At 43.4% G+C, this 21,335-nt stretch overlaps 1 protein-coding gene across 3 annotated transcripts in view; it reads left to right on the plus strand.

Moving 5' to 3' along the window:
* Positions 1-7,060: 7,060 nt before the first annotated feature.
* The window catches only part of LOC141992114 (protocadherin alpha-C2-like), a 333,092-nt gene continuing 318,817 nt past the window's right edge, over positions 7,061-21,335 (plus strand). The window contains exon 1 of one of the 3 annotated variants that reach the window (XM_074960777.1): positions 7,061-9,584. In XM_074960777.1, the coding sequence (XP_074816878.1) occupies positions 7,209-9,584 (2,376 nt within the window). In that variant the 5' untranslated portion in view covers positions 7,061-7,208. Of the gene's footprint in view, positions 9,585-18,851; positions 21,332-21,335 lie in introns of those variants that run through there. The other 2 variants (XM_074960773.1, XM_074960778.1) reach the window with 2 other exon arrangements.

Genomic DNA, 21,335 nt, shown 5'->3' on the forward strand with positions numbered 1-21,335 from the left:
AGTAGGGCTCAAGATCCTCTTGGTACTGATTCTTTGGCCACATATGAGATTTGGGCAAATTCACACTTTGCTTTGAAAGTAGAGAATCGTGGCGGACATAATAAAGTGCCAATTTTAATACTGGAAGAGTCATTGGACGGAGAAAAAGGATCGACTCAGAATCGAATAACAGCAGCTAAACACAATGGGGCTCCCCAGAAATCTGGCACCCTCCATATGAGTATCACTGTGCTGAATTCTAACAATAACGTCCCTGCATTTGATGGAAACATCTACACTATCTGCCTAGTGGAGAATGTGGACAAAGGCATCCTGGTTATTGACTGAATGGCACCGATTTAAATGAAGGAGGAAATGGAAGGATAGAGGAAATTGTTGGCAACAACACGACAATCAATGTTCAGAAAATGTTTTCTATCGATCCTGATAACGGGGAGCTAGGGGTGGAAGGTGAAGTGAATTGTGGAGAATATAATGTGGGAGTACAGACGCGGGAGGGAAGTCAGTTAGCGTTGCACAGTTCTTGTAAATGTTGTGAATGGCAATTACAATGTCCCAGCAGTGACGGTAAATTCCCTTTCTAATCATATCGGGAAAGGCACTCCAGATGGGACGATGGTCGGTCTGCTCAGTGTCATAGACCAGGACTCCGGGGTCAATAGGAAGATCAGCTGCCACATTCTTCAGAACGTACCGTTTCAGCTGATGCCCCTGCTGATAAAACATCCTTCTCCTTGGTGACAAGGAGCTTTGGACAGAGGGGCGGCCACCTACAACATCACTATAGTTGCCTGTGATTGCGGCTCCCCTCCCCTATGCCCTATCTAGCAGGGGAACCCTCTGAGTGCGAATTTCCGATGTAAGTTATAACGCCCCCTGCTTCGAAGTGGCCTCTTACACCAGTGGTTCTCAACCAGGGGTACCTGTACCCCTGGGGTTACGCAGAGATCTTCTAGGGGGCACATCAACTCATCTAGATATTTGCCTAGTTTTACAACAGGCTACATAATAAGCACTAGCGAAGTCAGTACAAGCTAAAATTTCATACAGGCAGAATGAGGAAGTAAGTACTTTTTCAGTCAGAGTGTGCTATGACCCTTTTGTATTTTTATGTCTAATTTCCTAAGCAAGTACTTTTTAAGTGAGGTGAAACATGGGGGTATGCAAGACAAGTCAAACTTCTGAAAGGGGTACGGTAGTCTGGAAAGGTTGAGAACCGCCCTCTTGCGCTGTCTGTGTGTCGGAGAATAACTTTCTGGGCCTCTGCATTTTCTGGGTGGCCATGGTGGACCCTGAGATAAAGACCCCAGAGAAAGTTGCTTTGTGCCATAAATGACTTCTTCTTGGAGCAGCTAATCCTGGAACCCACAAGGGGAGAGGTAGTTCTTGTTTACTCCTAAATGGAGTATAGGATCTGCTCTAAGAGGTGAATGCAGCTGAACTGCATGGTAATAGGGACCATAATATAATTAAATTTAACATCCTTGTGTGCTGGAAGGGTGAAAACAGTGAAGATGCCCACCACAGAAGCCCATCACAGTAGCATTTAACTTCAGAAAGGGGAACGACACAAAAATGAGGATGCTAGTTAAATGGAAATGAAAAGGAACCATCATAAAAGTGAAATGCCTGCAAGCTTCATGGGAACTTATTAAATACACCATAATAGAGGATCATTAAATATAGACCCCAAATTAAAAACCATAATAAGAAGACCAAAAAAGCAGAGCCAGTTGGGGGGTGGTGGGGTGGCAGGAGGGCCATTTGCACTGGACCTCAAGCTCAAAGCAGGCCTCAAATTTAGACACTTGTTGTTTGTTTATTTATTGGCATTTGATAAGTTTCACAACTTGTTTTTATGTGCATCCCTATTGGACCAAAATGTGACACGTTCTCTCAGCTTAGAGCTGCAAATTTAAGCAAATAAGAGATGCGATTTGGTAAAAGACATAATTTTTTGTTAGCTGAGATAGATTTTGTCATATTAAAGAGTTAAAAATGTTCATAAATATTAATTAAAATATATTGGTTCTGATGCCACAAGATTAGACCATGATAAATGTGTCTTCTCAGATCAGCTGATCATATAGACAAACCACTTCTAGTGGCTGGTGCTGGATCAAGTGTGTGTTGAAAGGTAGAGAATTGTTACATTTTAGTGTCTTTTTAGTTTTACATCTAGCTAAAAGAGATGACTGGTTAGTTGAGCCCTAGCTTGGTAGCTTGGCCATCATCATAGGCTTTCATAGTCTATAGGCCCAGATTCAAGGTGAAAATTTGTGAGGACAATCTTGTACAGTGAGTTTTGTGAGGACACACGTTTGAAATTTTTGGACATTATCCTTCTGTCAGTATCCGTGTCTGTGTTATATATATATATATATGTCATCCCTTTGTCTTCAGCTCAGCCTGTTATATTATACCTTGCATGCTTGAGTTTTGATTCAGTGATAAGGTTAATAACCTGTCTGTTTCATTTTGTGTTCTTAATTAGTATTCCTGCATTTTAAGCAATTGTGTACCATTCAGCATTTGTGTACATGTTTACAGAAGAATATTTCAAGTGTGGATAGGCTACATATTTACTTTAGAACATTTCAGGTGTAAATAAATTGAGGAAAGGTTTATTTTGTTTGATAATTTCATGAGAAAAGCTGGAAAAGAAATTGCTGCTCGAGTACTAACAATTCTAGAAGGTTTTAAGTTAGATTTTCAAGTCTGCATTGGTCAAGACTATGACAATGGACCTAATATGGCTGGGAAGTACAGAGGTGTACAAGCAGTTCTGCTTGAGCATAATTCAAACTGTATTTTCTCCAGCTGTGGAAACCACACACTAAACCTTGTAGGTGTTGACTGTGCTGAATCATGCAAGGAGGCAATTACTTACTTTGGAACTGTTCAGCAAATGTACAATCTCTTCAGTAGCAGTCCGCAAAGATGGGAAATTCTGAAGCAATATCTTCCTGTTTCACAGCATGGGATGTCCAAAACTAGATGGTCTGCATGGATTGATGGTGTTCAATCAGTTTTGCAGCATTTGAATTCAGTGAGAAAGGCTTTAAATGAGCTTGAATCTCTCAATCTCACTGCACAGGCTCAAACTGAACTTCAGTCTATTCAGAAGCACATGTCCAAATTTGAATGCACTCTGAGGTCATCTTTGTGGACGCAGCTACTTACAATGATCCACCAAACTACTCTGGTAATTGAAGCACGCAATGCTACACTCGATGTTGAGAGGGATAACATTGAAAGTCTTATCAATGATATTCAACAGATTTGTGAACAAGGGGATGTGATCCTGACTGAGTCCAAATTAGTAGCACAGAATATTGGCATTTCATCCGAGTTCTCCACCAGTCGCAACTTACCTACTGAATCTGATGCTGAGCAGCATTATAGGGTCAATGTCTTCCTTGTCATCATTGGCTCTATTCAATCAGGTCTTACACGTCAATTTGAGTCACTGCAACTAATCTGTACCCTTTTTGGGTTTCTTTGGAAGTTCAACAGACTGAGTAATGAAGATCTACTTTGTGCAGGTGAACAATTTCAGCAACAGTACAACAAAGAAATCTCAAAAGATCTCAGTGACGAGATCATCTTCCTCAAACAAATATATTCCACAAACTTGAAATTGGATTGCAAGCTGAAGGAATTGCTTCAAGAAATACTCTAACTTGGACTCTCGGAGGTGTTTCCTAATATCACAGTTGCATTGTGTATTTTTGTCAATTTGCCTGCATCAGTGGTTTCAGGTGAATACACCTTCAATGTGTTGAAGCAGGTAAAGAACTATCACCATTTAACTATTGGACAAGAGCATTTGAATGGGCTCACCCCATGCTTAATATCAGCTGTGACACAAAAGCTAGAATTTTTTCCTCAATAATTAGTGCATTTGCATAGAAAAAGGCTAGAAAAGCATTTGTTAAATAAAAAAATGCAAATTATGTCTCACTCTTTTTTTTTTTTTTGGTGCCTTATTTTGTTTTCATGTGTTGTCATTTTTTATTTTTATTATGGCTAGGGGCCCCAAAAGCTGGAAGTGGCCTGGGCCTCTCTGGACCTCTGAGAGGGCCTGCAAAAAAGTGCCAGCATGGATAAACAGCAAAGTAAAAAGTGGTTAGAGGCAAAAGGCATCCTGCAAAAATTGGAAGTTAAATCCTATTGAGGAAATACAAAGGAGCAAAAACTCTGGCAAGTCAAGTGTAAAAGTGTAATTAGGCAGGCCAGAAAAAGAATGTGAAGCGCAACGAGCAAAACTAACAGCAAACTTCTTTAAAAGTAAACCAGAAGCAGGAAATACATCAGTGGGCCCACTAGGCAATGGAGGCGCTAAAGGAGCACTCAAGGAAGACAAGGCCATTGTGGAGAAGCTAAATTAATTCCTTGACTCAGTTTTCACTGCAGTAGACGTGAGGAACATTCGCACACCTGAGCCATTCTTTTTACATGACAAATCTAAGGAACTTTCCCAGACTGAGATGTCAATAGAGGAGTTTTTGGATTAAATTGATAAATTAAACAGTAATAAGTTACCAGAATCAGAAGGTATTCATCCAAGAGTTCTGAGGGAACTCAAATATGAAATTGCAGAACTACTAATTGTGGAATGTAACCTATAACTTAAGTCAGCATCTGTTCCAGATGACTGGAGGACACCAACTGTTAAAAAGTCTCCAGAGGTAATCCTGGCAATTACAGACATGTAAGACTAACTTCAGTACCATGAAAATTGGTTGAAACTATAGTAAAGAACAGAATTATCAGGCATATAGAGGAACCCAGTTTGTTGGGGGAAGAATCAACATGGCTCTTGTGAAAGGAAAATCATACCTTATCAATCTATTAGAATGCTTCTTTTGGTGGGGGGAGGAGTCAACAAACATGTGGGCAGGGGTGATCCAGTGGAAATAGTATATTTGGACTGTCAGAAAGCCTTTGACAAGATCCCTCCCCAAAGGCTCTTAAGCAAAGTAAGCAGACTGTGGAATAAGAGGCAAGGACCTCTCAGGATCAATAGCAGGTTAAAAGACAGGAAACAAGGGGTCAGAATAAATGGTCAGTTCTCAGAATGGAGAGAGGTAAATAGTGGTGTCCCCCAGGGGTCTGCACTCGGACCTGGTGTTCAACTATTCATAAATAATCTGGAAAAGGAAATGAACAGTGAGGTGGCAAAATTTGCATATGATATAACATTACTCAAGATATTTAAATGCAAAGTAGAATGCAAATAATTAGAAAAGAACCTCAGGAAACTGGGTGATGGAATTTCATCTGCCATTTTATTGCCCAATATCGATAAGTGCAAGTAATGCATATTGGAAAACATAATTCCAACTATACATACAAGATGATGTGATCTAAAGTAGCTGTTACAACTCCAAGATCTCTTTCTTGAGTCATTGTGGCTAGTTCTCTGAAAACATTCACTCAATGTGCAGTGGCAGTCTAAAAAGCTAACAGAATCCTAGGAACCATTAGGAAAGGGATAGATAATAAGACCGAAACTATCATAGTGGCACTATATACATCTATGGTACACCCACACCTTGAATGTTGCATGCAGTTCTGGTCACCCCATCTCAAGAACGATTTAGTAGAATTGGAAAAGATACAGCAAAGGGCAACAAAAGTGATTAAGTATATGTAACAGCTTCCATATGAGGCAGATTAAAAAGACTGTGACTGGTCAGCTTGGAAAAGAGGAGACTGAGAGGGGGAATATGACAGAGGGCTATGAAATTGTGGATGGCATGGAGAGAGTGAAAAGAAGTGTTATTTACTCCTTCACAGAACACAAGAACCAGGGGTCACCTAATGAAATTACCAGGCAGCAGATTTAAAACAAACAAAAGGAAGTCCTTCTAAACAGGAGGCACAGTGAACCTGTGGAATTCGTTGCCAGGGGATGTTGTGAAGGCCAAAACTATAACAGGGTTCCTAAAAGAATTAGATAAGTTTACGGAGGATAGGTCCACCAATGACTATTAGCCAAGATGTTGTAAGGATCTAACCCCATGCTCTGGGTGTCCCAAGCTTCTGACTGCCGGAAGTAGGTGGGTCAATAATACATCTTAAATTTATTATTTGTTACCATAGCTTAATGTAGTATGATATGGCAGTGTGTAGAACGATGTGTGTGTATCCGTGTAAGTTTTTATGAATGTAGTATTACATGAATTTCACAGCAACTGGTCTTTATTGTATGTATATTATCACTTATAAGAAAATGAGGCTAGCTACAGTCAAGTGCTATGTACTGAACTGGCAGGACAACCTTCAGCATCAGATACGTACTTTGAATTAGTTAAACTCCTCAGCTGTCTCGTCCCGTGTGGGAACAGGAACACGTCTGATATAATATAGACAGACAGTGAAACAGTCAAGACATTCTATCACAGATTGGACCCAGAGTCTAGGTATATGCAGTTGTTATAATTACGAGATGTTGACAATAGAATGGAGATGAAACTATAAGTGAGCCTCAAACGCATGGCCTGATTGAAAGCAGCCAAAGGTGAACTTTAAAGATTAAAATTTAGGTTGGGATTTTCGTAAGAGAGTTAGCTCCCTAAGTCCCATTGCAAGGCAATGAAAGATAGACACCAAACTCTCACCAAAATCCCAGCTTCCATTTTCAAGAGGCTCATTTGTCACATCAGCTTTTGCTCTCCCTGCCCAGTGAAGTGGTAGGTGTTTTGGTTACAAACAGCAGTTTAACGATTTGATTAATGTTCAAAGGCTTACATTGATATTGTGTCGGGTCACTTCTACTACTAAATATAACCTGCCTTCCCGAGTAGAAGTTTTGTTCTTGTTAGTGATTAAGACAATGCATTTCACTTTAATCTTCAGAGCCTGTAATGTATCTTTCAATTATTCACCTTTTAATTCCAACCACAAAAAAAGGCATAAAAGGAAATAAATGGAAGAACACAATACCACTGGCAATTGTGAAGCAATTTTCTGTATGAGGAAAATATGTAATGCGCACAATCAGCCACATGATGTCGCTCTCCACCTAAAAAGAAATGGTAAGGCAAAAAATCAAAACCGCTCCTCTTTTGCCTGCATACGCAGACAATCCGGGGTTCAGGAGGACGTCAAATATCGTGGCGTTGGAATTAAACTACCAATTTCCAGAGGCTTACACATTTTTGTATGAATTGGCTGTATATTCGAAGAAATCGGCGTCCGCGATGGCTCTTCTCCGGCGAGACTCCCTGGGAACCGGGCAGCTGCTGCGGCTGGTTCTGCTACACACGGCCTGGGAGGTGGGCAGCGGCCAGGTCCGTTATTCCCTGCCGGAGGAATCCAAACACGGCACCTTTGTGGGCCGCCTGGCCCAGGACCTGGGGCTGGAGGTGTCGGAGCTGGTGTCTCGGATGTTCCGGATGGTCTCCAAAGGCAGGGGAGACTATTTTGAGGTAAATTTGCAGAGCGGCGTTTTGTTTGTTAAGTCGCGAGTAGACAGGGAAGAGGTGTGCGGCCAGAGCCCCCTGTGCGCCATTGACCTGGAGGTGATAGTGGACAAACCCCTGAGGATATTTCACGTGGAAGTGGAGGTACAGGATATAAATGACAATGCTCCTGTGTTCCCTGTAACTGAATTAAATCTCTTTATATCAGAATCAACACTGTTGGGCTCGCGTTTCCCACTAGAGGGCGCGTCTGACGCAGATATTGGTACAAACTCTCTGCTAACCTATAAACTGAGCTCTAATGAATATTTTACTTTAGATGTACAAGTGAGAACTGACCATAATAACTTAGCAGAGCTTGTGTTAAAGAAAGCTCTGGACAGAGAGGAAATCCCTGAGCATCGTTTATTGTTCACCGCCACTGACAGGGGCAAACCGGAGCTGACGGGCACGGTTCAGCTGGTGATCACTGTGCTGGATGCCAATGATAACGCGCCTGTATTTAATCAGTCTGTTTATGAGGTAACTGTGTTGGAAAATACAGCTAATGGGACATTAGTAATCAAACTTAACGCCACCGATTTGGATGAAGGAACTAACAAGAACATTTCGTATGCGTTTGGTAATTTTGTGCCTCCCATTGTAAGAGCGGTGTTTAACCTAAATTCTGATACCGGTGAAATCAGGGTGAAAGGAGACCTGGATTACGAGCACGTTCAGTTATATGAAATTCGAGTTGAAGCTCAAGATAAAGGTCACCAGCCAATGACGGGACAGTGCAGTGTTTTACTTCATGTTTTAGACGTGAACGATAACGCTCCTGAGCTGGCCGTGACTTCCCTTTCCCTGCCGGTGCCGGAGGACGCTCCCCCGGGGACAGTGGTGGCTCTTATTAGCGTCTCCGACCGGGACTCGGGAGACAACGGCAAAGTCACCTGCTCCATCCCCCCGGACCTGCCCTTTCAGCTCGTCTCCACCTTTAAGAATTATCACTCGCTGGTGCTGGCGGAGGCCGTGGATCGGGAGCGAGTGTCTGAATATAAGATCCTGGTGACAGCCAGAGACGAAGGGGCCCCGTCTCTCTCGGCCAGCAGCAGCATTTTGGTGCCGATCGCGGATGTGAACGATAACGCCCCTGCTTTCCCTCAGGCCGTGTACACGGTGTTTGTGAAGGAAAACAACCGTGCCGGGGCCCATCTCTTGAGCGTGTCGGCGTCGGACCCGGACCTGCGGGAAAACGCCTTTGTGAGCTACTCGGTGGTGGAGCGCAGTGTGGGAGAGCAGCAGCCCGTGTCCAGCTACATCTCGGTGCACTCGGAGAGCGGGCACATCTACGGGCTGCAGCCCTTTGACTACGAGGAGCTGCAAGTGCTGCAGTTCCAGGTGAGCGCGCGGGACGCCGGGTTCCCTTCCTTGTGCGGGAACGTGACTGTGCAGCTCTTCGTCCTGGATGAAAATGACAACGCGCCGGCAGTGTCCGCGCCTGGCTCCGGCCGCGCCTCGCCAGGGCCCGAGCTGGTTCCGCTGTCGGCCGGCGCAGGACACGTGGTGGGCAAGGTCCGAGCGGTGGATGCGGATTCCGGCTACAACGCGTGGCTTCGCTACGAAGTGCAGGAGGCCCGGGCTGCGGGGCCTTTCCGGGTGGGTGTGTACAGCGGGGAGATCAGCACCACGCGGGCCTTGGAGGAGGCGGACGGCCCCAGCCAGAGACTCGTGATCCTGGTGAAGGACCATGGGGAGCCGGCGCTGTCAGCGACAGCCACGGTCAGCCTGTCCCTGGTGGAGAGTCCGCAGGCTGTGAAATGGGACTCGAGGCGAAGGGTCGGGAGCGAAAGGCCCTTGGTTGACATGAACGTGTCTTTAACGATCGCCATTTGCTCTGTGTCCGGGCTGTTTGTGTTGGTGATTGTCGTGTACGTTGGCCTGAGATGCCATCCGGGTCCGGAAGTGATGTGCGGTCCTGGGAAAGCCACCGTGGTGTGCTCCAGCGAAGTGGGGAGTTGGTCCTATTCGCAGCGCCAGAGCCGGAACCTGTGTGTCGGGGAAGGCACAGCCAAGAATGACTTGATGGCTTTCAGCCCCAACTTTCCTCACTCCTCGGAAAATGGAGAGGCAGGGAAGGGGCAGATTCTCACACCAAATGCGTCTGGCCAGGTGAGTTTCATGAATTTGTTCTATATTTGTGAATTTTTAAAAAATGTTAATTCCTTAATGTATTTGAAGAAATTAAACTAAGATGTATTGCTTTATAAGCCACCTTTTCGCTCCATTAGATTTAGGAGGACAGTTTCAACATTATTAATTAAAGTGATAATTATTTTTGAGTATGATATAATAGTAAATATATATATAGCGGATGAGAGCAGTTGTTCTCTCCTCCGAAGGTGACCAGTTAAAGATACTTCTGAAGAAGGTTCAGGGATCTCCATAATGGGCAATTATGGGAAAACCTGGCCTATAGGTGAACCCCTGGCACATAGATGTTGGTTTATGTTATGAAACATTAGGTTTTTATAGCTTTTAGTGGTATTTTATTCTTTCTAAACTAATTGTAATTTTAAATTATCTAAACATACCTTTCATCTTTGATTGTTTCTCAATAAACTGTTGGTCTCTTCAGTGTCTAGAGGCAGAGAGTTCCACAAGTCGATAATGTACTGCGTAAAATGTGTTTTATTTTATCAATTTTAAATTGGTTCCTCCTCAGTTTCATTTAATGTTCTCTTGTTCTTGTATTATGATAAGTGATAAACCAGAATTTTTCACTGATATTTGTCTGTATAATACATTATATTGTATGGCTCTTTCATGTCCCCTATCACTCATCTCCTCTCTCAACAGTTCTAATCCTTTCAGTATCACCTATTTTTCATTCCACCTCGCTCGATTACTTTATTTAATTGAATTGTTTCAGTGGAAATTTTAATGGAGGAAAGGTAAATAGCTAAAATATTTTGGTGAGAACAATGCCCTAAGTTATTTTTCTGATGAATTATTATGTATACTTTAGCTTTAAACATGAGTAGATGTTGTAACAGTTATTGTTAGTCACAATTGATAGGAAATTTAAATGTTGACACAGTTACTGAAAAATCATATGGAGCTATAGAGATTTGTGGTTGACAATTGCATCTTCGAAGAAGCAGTAATAGTAATAATAATAATAAGAACACTATTGTTCTAAAGTTGTCATCTGTTGCACAATATAAGCAGAGCAATACATTTCTGCTTCTGCATTAACTTCAAACTATGCAACATGTTTAGAGTGCTAGACAATTTCAGCAGAGAAATGCAAAGGGAAAAAACAGCTTGAAATTACACTTCCTTTTCTTGTTTGGAGCTGGTAATAGGAGATGCAAACAGAGTGAATGTGAGCCAAGCATTGGCTGACTTTCACACAAATATTGACTTTTAAAATATGTTGCTATAAAAGTAAGTAATTATTTCTTGTGGTGTAATTTATTTCAGAAAGAAGATTAAATATTGTGACTTATTTGAAGGAATTCAAATGCTTTCAGATATTAGGATTATGCTCCCAAAAGCACGCCACTTGTTTCCCTTTGTAATCGGTATATACTGGTCATAATAATAGTCTTGATTGTCTTCTCATTTATTCCTGAGATCAATAGAGTTATGAAGTGAAAAAAACATGGAATGTGAGAGAAAAATTTGGCTGAATATTAATTTGCTGAGAGGTTGCAAGTGTCTGTAATATGAAGATCATGAAGATGTAATTATATTTATAAGTATAGAATGTCATTTTAAAACTTTATGGGATTTTGGTGCTGAAAAGAGACAATAGAAAGTTTTTAGAAAAGAAAACTGTGATTTTTTAAATTAAAGGGAAATTGTACCTTTCTCTTATTCCTTCCATTCAGGGTAGGTACTAGAAACTGACTCCAGATGAGAGAACATTCAGATTTGAGTATGTATATGTAACCCTTCTGCCCGAAAGAGTTGGCAGCAACAAGGGCCGGGTTCAATATCTAGGGGATCCATTCCAATAACACAACGCAAACTGATTCGAGCCCCCACCCAGTGACCTGGGACAAATATGTACCAACCCCGCTGGGCGCCTCCAAGAGGCAATACTTCCCCTCTCGCAAGCACCTAGTCTGAGTGTAGCAAAAAGCCTTTTAATAACAGAGAGAAACAATGTGGCATTATGTTGGGGAAACACCACCAACAGGATTCATAACACAACCCATGAGCAAAATACCCACCCCAAGCAAATTGGGGCATGCCCTTTCCCTTTGGTTCTTGAGTCCAGCAACCCCAAATCACCCAAAGTCCAATGACCCAAAAGTCTCTGTCCCTGGTCAGGGCAGCCCCAGAGTTCAAAAGTTTATCTGCAGAGCTTTACCTCCCAACCTGGGTGGAGATGGGGGTGGGGGTAACAGGCACCTTACATGATATGAAGCTGACCGCCCCACAGCTCCATAGGCCTTCGCTCCACTCTACTCCACCAGCCGCCCCACGAACTGCTTCGCTCAGCTCCGCGGCCCACAAGCAGCTCCCGCCGTCCCACGAACTGCTCCGCGTCCCACCAGCAGCTACCGCCGTCCTATGAACTGCTCCACCAGCCTGTCCACAAGGCACTCCAGCCGTCCTGCAAACTTCTCCACAATATATCTTCAGACTCCCCCACTACTTAACACCACGCTCAGTGATTTCAGCTCTTAGTCAGTTCAGCTCTTTGGTGAATTCAGCTTGTAGTAGGGGAGCCTCAGTGCTGGTGCACCATTAGCTCAATGTGAGCTCAGCAGCCTGTAACTAGACTCCTAATGAAATCAAAATTAGCTCTGATATTCCATAGTGGAAAGAGGAGGAAGTGCAATTAGCATGTAAGGCCCTCACCAAGGGGCCCATACCACCAAGTATTAATACTTATCCCCAACCTCTCTCAATTCACAGAGTTTTGGAACCCATGAACCTTGCCTAGCGAGTGCTACTTAGTTGATGGTGAGTCCCTCCATCATAACAAAAGGCCAAGTACAGTTCCAAGCACAGTTCCCATAATCAGAGTAATAACAATTTATTCTTCCTGCCCCAATAACAGAGACACTGGGGATACCACAGCAGCCAAAGTGACCATTTGGGCAGTTATGGCCTCATTCTAGGCGGGGTGGGAGTGCCTATGCAAATGAGATCGGCCCTTGAAGTTCTTTTCCACAACTTACCACACCTCACCACCAGATGTCAAGGTGGAGCTCATCCTGACACTGCTTACATATAGATGAACATATTTATATTAAAAGTTCAAACTGAGGAGTTCAGGCCAGGAGGGAACACTGCTACGTTTTGGGTGAGGCATGCTTTTTAAAAAATGCTCCTAAATGAAAAGGGATTTTTTTCTTTTAAATCAATAGAAAACAAACACTTTTGGAAGGGTCTTTCTACAGTCACTGTGTACTGACTGTCACTCTGGTTTGAAGAATTTGCTAAATTTAAAAGTACCCCAAATTCTTCTCCTTCCCTTTCAGACAGTGTCTGAATTGCTGAACTGCTGTACTTTTGTTAAGAAAACTCCCGTTTCTGAATAATTTCTGAAAATTATGTTGTTACAAATGGAATTTTCTGTAATATTTTCATGTGCCTAAGTTTCCTTCTGTAGTTACTCAGTGGATGCAAAAGGGACTTGGAACAGAGTAGGAAACATGAGTTGTGTGTCTCCTAGCTGTATGGGGTGGAATGAATGGGTCATTAAAGAACTGGTTGAAACTGACCCAGATAAACAGAGGCTCCAGAAAGACAATGAGACCACACACACACACACACACGCAAGCATGCAAGGACTGAAAAATTGACATCTAACAGCAGGAAACCCTGTTAGGCAGAACATGTGAACTCGTCTGGAGAAGAAAGGAGAAAGGTATCAAGTGACTGGAATAAGGGCTGTGCTTTGGAGAGACATACAGCTCTTATCTGGGACTGAGGACCAGGGAGAAAGCCAGAGCCAGCTTGCACTGGCTGGACCAGGACGGACTATGTCTTAATCTTTGCCTCTCTTTGCAACCTAAGGACTTCCATATGCTGTGTGCCAAGTGACTAATACATTATTACCTTGTTTTGAAATGGCTGCCTGCTGTTGCTGAAAATATTCACTGAAAGCCTTTTGCATGAAAGAGGGACAGTGCAAGCCTTCCGTCAGAGTCTATCTTGCCTGGATTTGCTACAGAGAGTCATGGTCAGATACAGTGATCACTGGTGCCTGAAAGCTCAGTTTTGGAATTTCGGAGGCCATGGGCCTGCTCCTCAGGAACTGTGTGAACCCTTGGGGTTTGGCATATTAAAAGGGTCACTGTCAAGGGACTGGTTATTGCTGGGGCATAAACCAGACTCTGTGGATCCATGACAGATGTCACTGTCCTTTTAGGTGTACAATCTTCTCTTCAGCCTCCGGAATGACATTGCAGCCATTATTTTAAATGGCTGCCTAACAATATCTTTTCAAATTGGATAATCCTGTTAACATTCTTCAGAAAGAAATTGCAATCATTTAATAATTTCTCTGGAGGTATTTAAAGGTCCATAAAAATAATAACTCTATTTGGTCAAAATTCAGAAAGAAGGTATTAGAGATTTTTACAGACAATAAGTATAATTAACAAAATTGCTGGGTAAATGATTCATATGGACAGCAGTTCTCTGCCCTAATCAACAGATATATAATTTATTCCAGATTATTTCTTCACCATGAAGGAGTTTAATAATAGTTTTAAAATTAGTCTTGCATAATCCTTCAATATTATCTGTAACTGGTGTCCCTGGGTATTTAATTTCCTCCCAAAGACTCAAAGGTTGTAAATTCAGCATCCTACATTGGGAGAGTCCAATCAGCAGTATTTCTGTTTTGTGTAGTTTTAATTTTGTTTCCTAAAGCATAGAACATTAATCCAGAATGCAGGCATCCTTGATTATAGATTATAGGGGCTGGGGTGTAAGTGTTCATGTCTAATGGTTAGAGTCAGGCACATGGAACCAGAACCGGGGTCAGAGTCAGGTGTCAAGCCAAAGGTCAGAGCTGGAGTCATGTGTAGCGCATAGAAGCAGGGATCTGGAATGAACCAGGAAAGGAGGAACAGAGAGGGATCTTGGATAAGGATGACAGGAACCAGGAACAGGCAGAAAGGCAGGGCTCAGGCAGTAGCAGCAAGTTAGGAATTAATCTAGTTGCTCAGACAACATCTGTGCCTCTTTCTGGTTTAGGTAGAGCATCCCAGCTAGTTGGTCTGCTGGATATCTCCCCCAGTCAGGAGCTTTGTGGGTGTGGCCTTTGCAAGATAGAGCTTCACTGGCTCCCTTCTCAGCTGGGTCAGGTGGGTTGCTGGGTGGTGGCCTTGGTGTGAGGACTGTGTAGGGACACCTGGGCAGAAGTTCAAGGACTGTGATCCATCACATAGATTTACATGACCGTGTTAAAGCATAATAGCATCAGCTTAGATCAACACTTTTTGATGTATCCTGTTATAAAAGCAAATAATAGAGGAAATTTGGGTATGCCTGATACATTCTTCTTTCCAACTTTATAACATTGGTCATGGACCACTCTGTAGATCAGAAATATACCAATGAAAATTAAGGCTGGATATAAATATTGTTATGCATTGAACTAAGAAAAGCCACACAACCCGGTCAAAAGCCTTCTGAGCATTAGAGAGAATGAAATCATTGCTTGACATTTTGCTGTCCAATGGTGATTAGAAAAGCTGCTTCCAGTTATATGTACAGATTTATATGGATGTATTTATTTTCATATTACCTTTTCAATTCTAATAGCATATGTCAAACTGTTCTATAGTGGCTCAAGAGAGTGGCTACTAACTTCAGTGGTATGTTAGAAAACAGGCCACAAACCCCAAACTGGCTGTGAGTTCTCTGGTTAGATTTAACCAACCAGTTATCAAGTGTAAACTCCTCAGGCACTATAACAACCTTAACATGGAGTCAGAAACAGTCTGATCTGTCTTTCCACCCAGGGGAGCTTGCCTGTGGGATAGATGATTCTCAGGTTACTCCCACTCCCAAAGGGCCAGTCACTTACCTCAGGTCAATTGCACCTTAGATCTCAAACCAAAGACAATACTTGTAGCCAATCCTATAATAAACTATCTAAAGATTTATTATGTAAAAAAAGGAGACAAGAGAGTTGTTTACAAGATTAAAGCAGGTAAATATATATACATACAAATAACTTCCAATCTTAAATTAAAAACAAACAAACAAACCAGAAGCTTTTATAATATGCAAGCTCTGTATGTCCTGTAGGGCTAACTCAGGCTAAGCACTGGGGATCTTTTGCTCATCCTTTGCACCTCAGAGTCCAAGCAGCATAAAGATACACTTCCTTCTTGTGAGGGGTTTTTATCCCTTCCCTCCTTCTACTTCAAGTGAAAACTTAGCTGATGGGAGGAATTCACTTGAATCTTTCCTCTTCATTGGCAGGTGGGGGTAGGGAAGGAGAAGGGGGCATGGAAAGGCAGGGTAGAGCAGAACAATCAACAAAAGGTTTTATTCTCTGATGTTCCATAATAGTTCATCTGGTGTCAATGGGCCTTTTTGTCAGGTGGGACATAACACCTTCTATTGGATACTAGTATTTCACACTAGTTAATACTTCTCTTCTGTCTCCTGACTTATACAGTTACAGAGGCTCACAATGCAAATGCTCATATATTACCTTACAACATGGGATATGGATGTTTTAAGTGAGATTAATTCATGCAGCAACTTACAAGCATTCAATAAAGTCTAAACACTAAGCACATTATTATAACTCTAATACCTATTTGAAGAATACTAATACAGAGATGAACCAGACTGATTTCAGCTATTTGTTTGTCAGTATTCAAGTAAGGCCTGGGGACCTTGGCATAAGCTGGCACCTGCTTTGCCAGCATCACAGCATAGACAGAGCCATTATGTTAGTGACATTATTCATGAAAGAAGTTGGGAGATATGATTATTAGATACGGATTTCCCTTTTGCAGCAGCAAGACCACTGTAGCATTTATTAGTCTCATTTTATTTCTGTAATTTTCAGTGGTAGGCATGGACCCAGTTTGCCGAATTGGGGCTTCTGTTATCACCCACAACTTATTTTAATTTACATTTATATATACATTTTAAATCCCAGTTGTTCCCCCTTGTCTTATTTCTTTCTTGTCTTTCTTTTGAATATACTTGTGTGTTAAGTTTAACCAATGCTAATTCATTATACTGTTTATTTGTATTCTATTTTAACTCATTATTTTAGGTTATTGATTTTATTAAAGGATAAACTGGCTTATTTCCAAAGGTTTTAATCATCCTTCTATATCTGTGACCTGCTGGCTTCTTGAGATCCTGGAGATTTTCCTCTGGTTATGTCAATAATTCCAGGAAATGTGTGGCATCTCCTGATTTTTGAAATAAGGAAACATTGAAAAGTATCCAAAGCATTTCAGGATATGAGAAAGCTTGTGTGTGGTGCACTGTGCAAACAGTTCATTAATGATAGTCCTTGGCTCAGACAGCTTCCAATATAAAATGGAGTTTACAGTCTGAAAGACTTAGGTCTCTAAGAGCTAGAAATAATAATGCTTTTTTCCCTTTGTGATTTTAAAACAGGATAAAATACCATACTTTTACATTTGGTGTGTGCACTGACTTAGAGTGTATGTGGTAGACTCCAGTCTTCTGGCAAGATAAAGAACCTTTTCCCTATCCTGAAAATTTAAACAAGTTTCCTGTAATAGTTTTGGGCTGGTTGCTTCTCTGGACCCTTTCAGATCAATGACAGCTGACGTGACCTTAATAAAGATTTCTTTAAAAAGGGAGCCCATAAACTGGAGCATGTTATTGGCTCGTTCCATTTCTGGTAAATTAATTAAATGCGGAGTAGAGTTTCTGGCTATGTTCCCTAGGTCACCTGTTTGATAGATACTTTTAAATAATTACTCTGAATCTTGCTGATCTTTATTTCCACTCTGTGGCTTTTCTGTTTTCAAGCTTTCCACCTCTTAATATGAAGTAAGCTTCCACTAGCCTTTCCTGAGAGGCCTCTGTGCCGTTTCATATATTTCAGGATAGCCGGAAGAGCACCAACCTGTTCTGAAAGTTTCATGTTTCCATTGTGCAATGCATTAAGAATTTCCATTACTTTCATTAAATTAATTCAGTGGCTTCTTGAGCTATTCCACTGCAATGTGTCTTTGTCGTGGACTGCTCAGGTGGGGAGTTGTAAGAGGACGCCCGCCGTCAGGTGGATTCTGACTGGAGAAGATCCGAATTGCCAAGCCACCATGTTTTTGTCGGCTGGTTTTAAGTTCAGCCATCTTCTAATCTAGAGAGAAAGTTCCTTGGCGCTTTTGAGTTGCTTTCTAGAGGCGAGGCATTGCTGGGGGAGCAGAGCTCTGTCTGTAGCGATCTGTCACAATATAGGGTCACTTGATGTCTACCCGATAATTTATATTTAGAAACACAGGTAGAGATTTTGCAAAATGTCTATTATTCATAAGTGCAATAAGAACACCAGGCATGAAGTAATGGTGTGGGGATATTTATTCAGAAATACGTCATATTACAAAATAAAACGAGCACCCAGCTGAGCAAAAGGGAAAATGTTCCTTGTGTTTTCACATTCACGTCACTAACACTTACTGTCACAACACCTAATTTCCATGTAGTTGTAGTTAGCAGGCCTATTATAGTTCATTGTGCCTTGTTAGTTCCATTCTGTGTACAGTCATTAACTGTAAAGGGACTCACCAATGCATTTCGTAAAATAAGGTGGAAAGTTTTCAAATGAAAGTGTACTTTAAAACCCGAACAAGAATGATGTTTTACTTTTTCTTTTACTGAACACCTGAAAGATGGAAAGCCTTTAACTTTCTGCATTCAGATAAGTATAAAAACCATATTATATATTTCCAGTTAGCTGATGCAGTGATTTCCTCTTTGCAAAAGACAAAACAAGTATGAGAGATCATTAATTTAAATACTAACTTAGCTAACGCTAATATTGGGGGCGGAGACCAGGCTACAAGAATCTCACCTCAGGGACGGCCAAAAAAATAGACGTCATGTACTACAGCCCACAGTATCAGCATTGCTCCAGACTTTTAACGATTATTCCTTCTGAAATTAAGTTCCGATGACAGGACAATCTACAAAAAATAGATTAGAGCCAATAATTAAGTACAGTTGATCAAAAGAGTCCTTATACCATAATGGGAGGGCGGAACGGGGAACAGGAAGGGATGATGATTAAATATAAGGAAAAGAAAGAGCTAGCAGCAGACTTTATATGTACACCACAAGGTGTCGCTGTTGACTGAACGTACGTTTTCATTGAAAGGAAAAAAGACAGCTCCACCCACCGTATTCATAGCAACATCTGCAGCAAATCAGAGATTGACCGCCGTTGCAAAGGTTCAGTTCGAGCCGTGGAAGGCAAAGACGTGGCAGGATATATTAAAGCATATTTATTTTCAGGCAAAAACTTGGATTTTATTTGTTAGCCGGCTCTCTCCGCATTCGCAATGAATCTTCTCCAGCGAGACTCCCTGGGAACCGGGCAGCTGCTGCGGCTGGTTCTGCTACACACGGCCTGGGAGGTGGGCAGCGGCCAGGTCCGTTATTCCCTGCCGGAGGAATCCAAACACGGCACCTTTGTGGGCCGCCTGGCCCAGGACCTGGGGCTGGAGGTGTCGGAGCTGGTGTCTCGGATGTTCCGGATGGTCTCCAAAGGCAGGGGAGACTATTTTGAGGTAAATTTGCAGAGCGGCGTTTTGTTTGTTAAGTCGCGAGTAGACAGGGAAGAGGTGTGCGGCCAGAGCCCCCTGTGCGCCATTGACCTGGAGGTGATAGTGGACAAACCCCTGAGGATATTTCACGTGGAAGTGGAGATACAGGATATAAATGACAATGCTCCTGTTTTCTCGGTAAACGAAGAAAACCTGAGTATAGCAGAATCACTGACGCTTCCAGGTTCGCGTTTCCCACTAGAGGGCGCGTCTGATGCAGATATTGGTACAAACTCGCTGCTAACCTATAAACTCAGCCCAAGTGAATATTTCACCATAAAGGTGCAAACTAATGAAGAGCAAAGTAAATCTTTAATCCTTGTTTTAGAGCAATCTCTGGACAGAGAGGAAACCCCTGCTCATCGTTTATTACTCACAGCCACTGACGGGGGCAAACCGGAGCTGACGGGCACAGTTCAGCTGGTGATCACTGTGCTGGATGTGAATGATAACGCCCCTTCTTTTAATCAATCTAGTTATAAGGTTCGATTGTTAGAAAATACAGCTGATGGATCAATGGTAATTAAAGTGAACGCAACCGACTTAGATGAGGGAATTAATAAGGATATTTTATATACACTCCGCGGTGTTACTCAACCCAATGTAAGTGCCACGTTTAGAATAGATTCAAATACTGGAGAGATCAGAGTAAATGGAGAACTTGATTTCGAAAACACTAAATTACACGAAGTTCGAGTAGAGGCCACTGACAAAGGTAATTTCCCATTATCTGGGCACTGCAGTGTTTTCGTAGAAGTGTTAGACGTGAACGATAACGTCCCTGAGTTAACAATAACGTCTCACTCTCTGCCGGTGCCGGAGGACGCTCCCCCGGGGACAGTGGTGGCTCTTATTAGCGTCTCCGACCGGGACTCGGGAGACAACGGCAAAGTCACCTGCTCCATCCCTTTGGACCTGCCCTTTCAGCTCGTCTCCACCTTTAAGAATTATCACTCGCTGGTGCTGGCGGAGGCCGTGGATCGGGAGCGAGTGTCTGAATATAAGATCCTGGTGACAGCCAGAGACGAAGGGGCCCCGTCTCTCTCGGCCAGCAGCAGCATTTTGGTGCCGATCGCGGATGTGAACGATAACGCCCCTGCTTTCCCTCAGGCCGTGTACACGGTGTTTGTGAAGGAAAACAACCGTGCCGGGGCCCATCTCTTGAGCTTGTCGGCGTCGGACCCGGACCTGCGGGAAAACGCCTTTGTGAGCTACTCGGTGGTGGAGCGCAGTGTGGGAGAGCAGCAGCCCGTGTCCAGCTACATCTCGGTGCACTCGGAGAGCGGGCACATCTACGGGCTGCAGCCCTTTGACTACGAGGAGCTGCAAGTGCTGCAGTTCCAGGTGAGCGCGCGGGACGCCGGGTTCCCCTCCTTGTGCGGGAACGTGACTGTGCAGCTCTTCGTCCTGGATGAAAATGACAACGCGCCGGCAGTGTCCGCGCCTGGCTCCGGCCGCGGCTCGCCAGGGCCCGAGCTGGTTCCGCTGTCGGCCGGCGCAGGGCACGTGGTGGGCAAGGTCCGAGCGGTGGATGCGGATTCCGGCTACAACGCGTGGCTTCGCTACGAAGTGCAGGAGGCCCGGGCTGCGGGGCCTTTCCGGGTGGGTGTGTACAGCGGGGAGATCAGCACCACGCGGGCCTTGGAGGAGGCGGACGGCCCCAGCCAGAGACTCGTGATCCTGGTGAAGGACCATGGGGAGCCGGCGCTGTCAGCGACAGCCACGGTCAGCCTGTCCCTGGTGGAGAGTCCGCAGGCTGTGAAATGGGACTCGAGGCGAAGGGTCGGGAGCGAAAGGCCCTTGGTTGACATGAACGTGTCTTTAACGATCGCCATTTGCTCTGTGTCCGGGCTGTTTGTACTGGTGATTGTCGTGTACGTTGGCCTGAGATGCCATCCGGGTCCGGAAGTGATGTGCGGTCCTGGGAAAGCCACCGTGGTGTGCTCGAGCGAGGTGGGGAGTTGGTCCTATTCGCAGCGCCAGAGCCGGAACCTGTGTGTCGGGGACGGCACAGCCAAGAATGACCTGATGGTTTTCAGCCCCAACTGCTCTAATTGGGCAGAGAAAAGTGGGACAGTGAAGGAACAGGAGTTGGTACCAAATTCATCTGGGCAGGTGA

The sequence above is a fragment of the Natator depressus genome, chromosome 8, assembly GCF_965152275.1.
Source record: "Natator depressus isolate rNatDep1 chromosome 8, rNatDep2.hap1, whole genome shotgun sequence".
Lineage (NCBI taxonomy): Eukaryota > Metazoa > Chordata > Testudines > Cheloniidae > Natator > Natator depressus.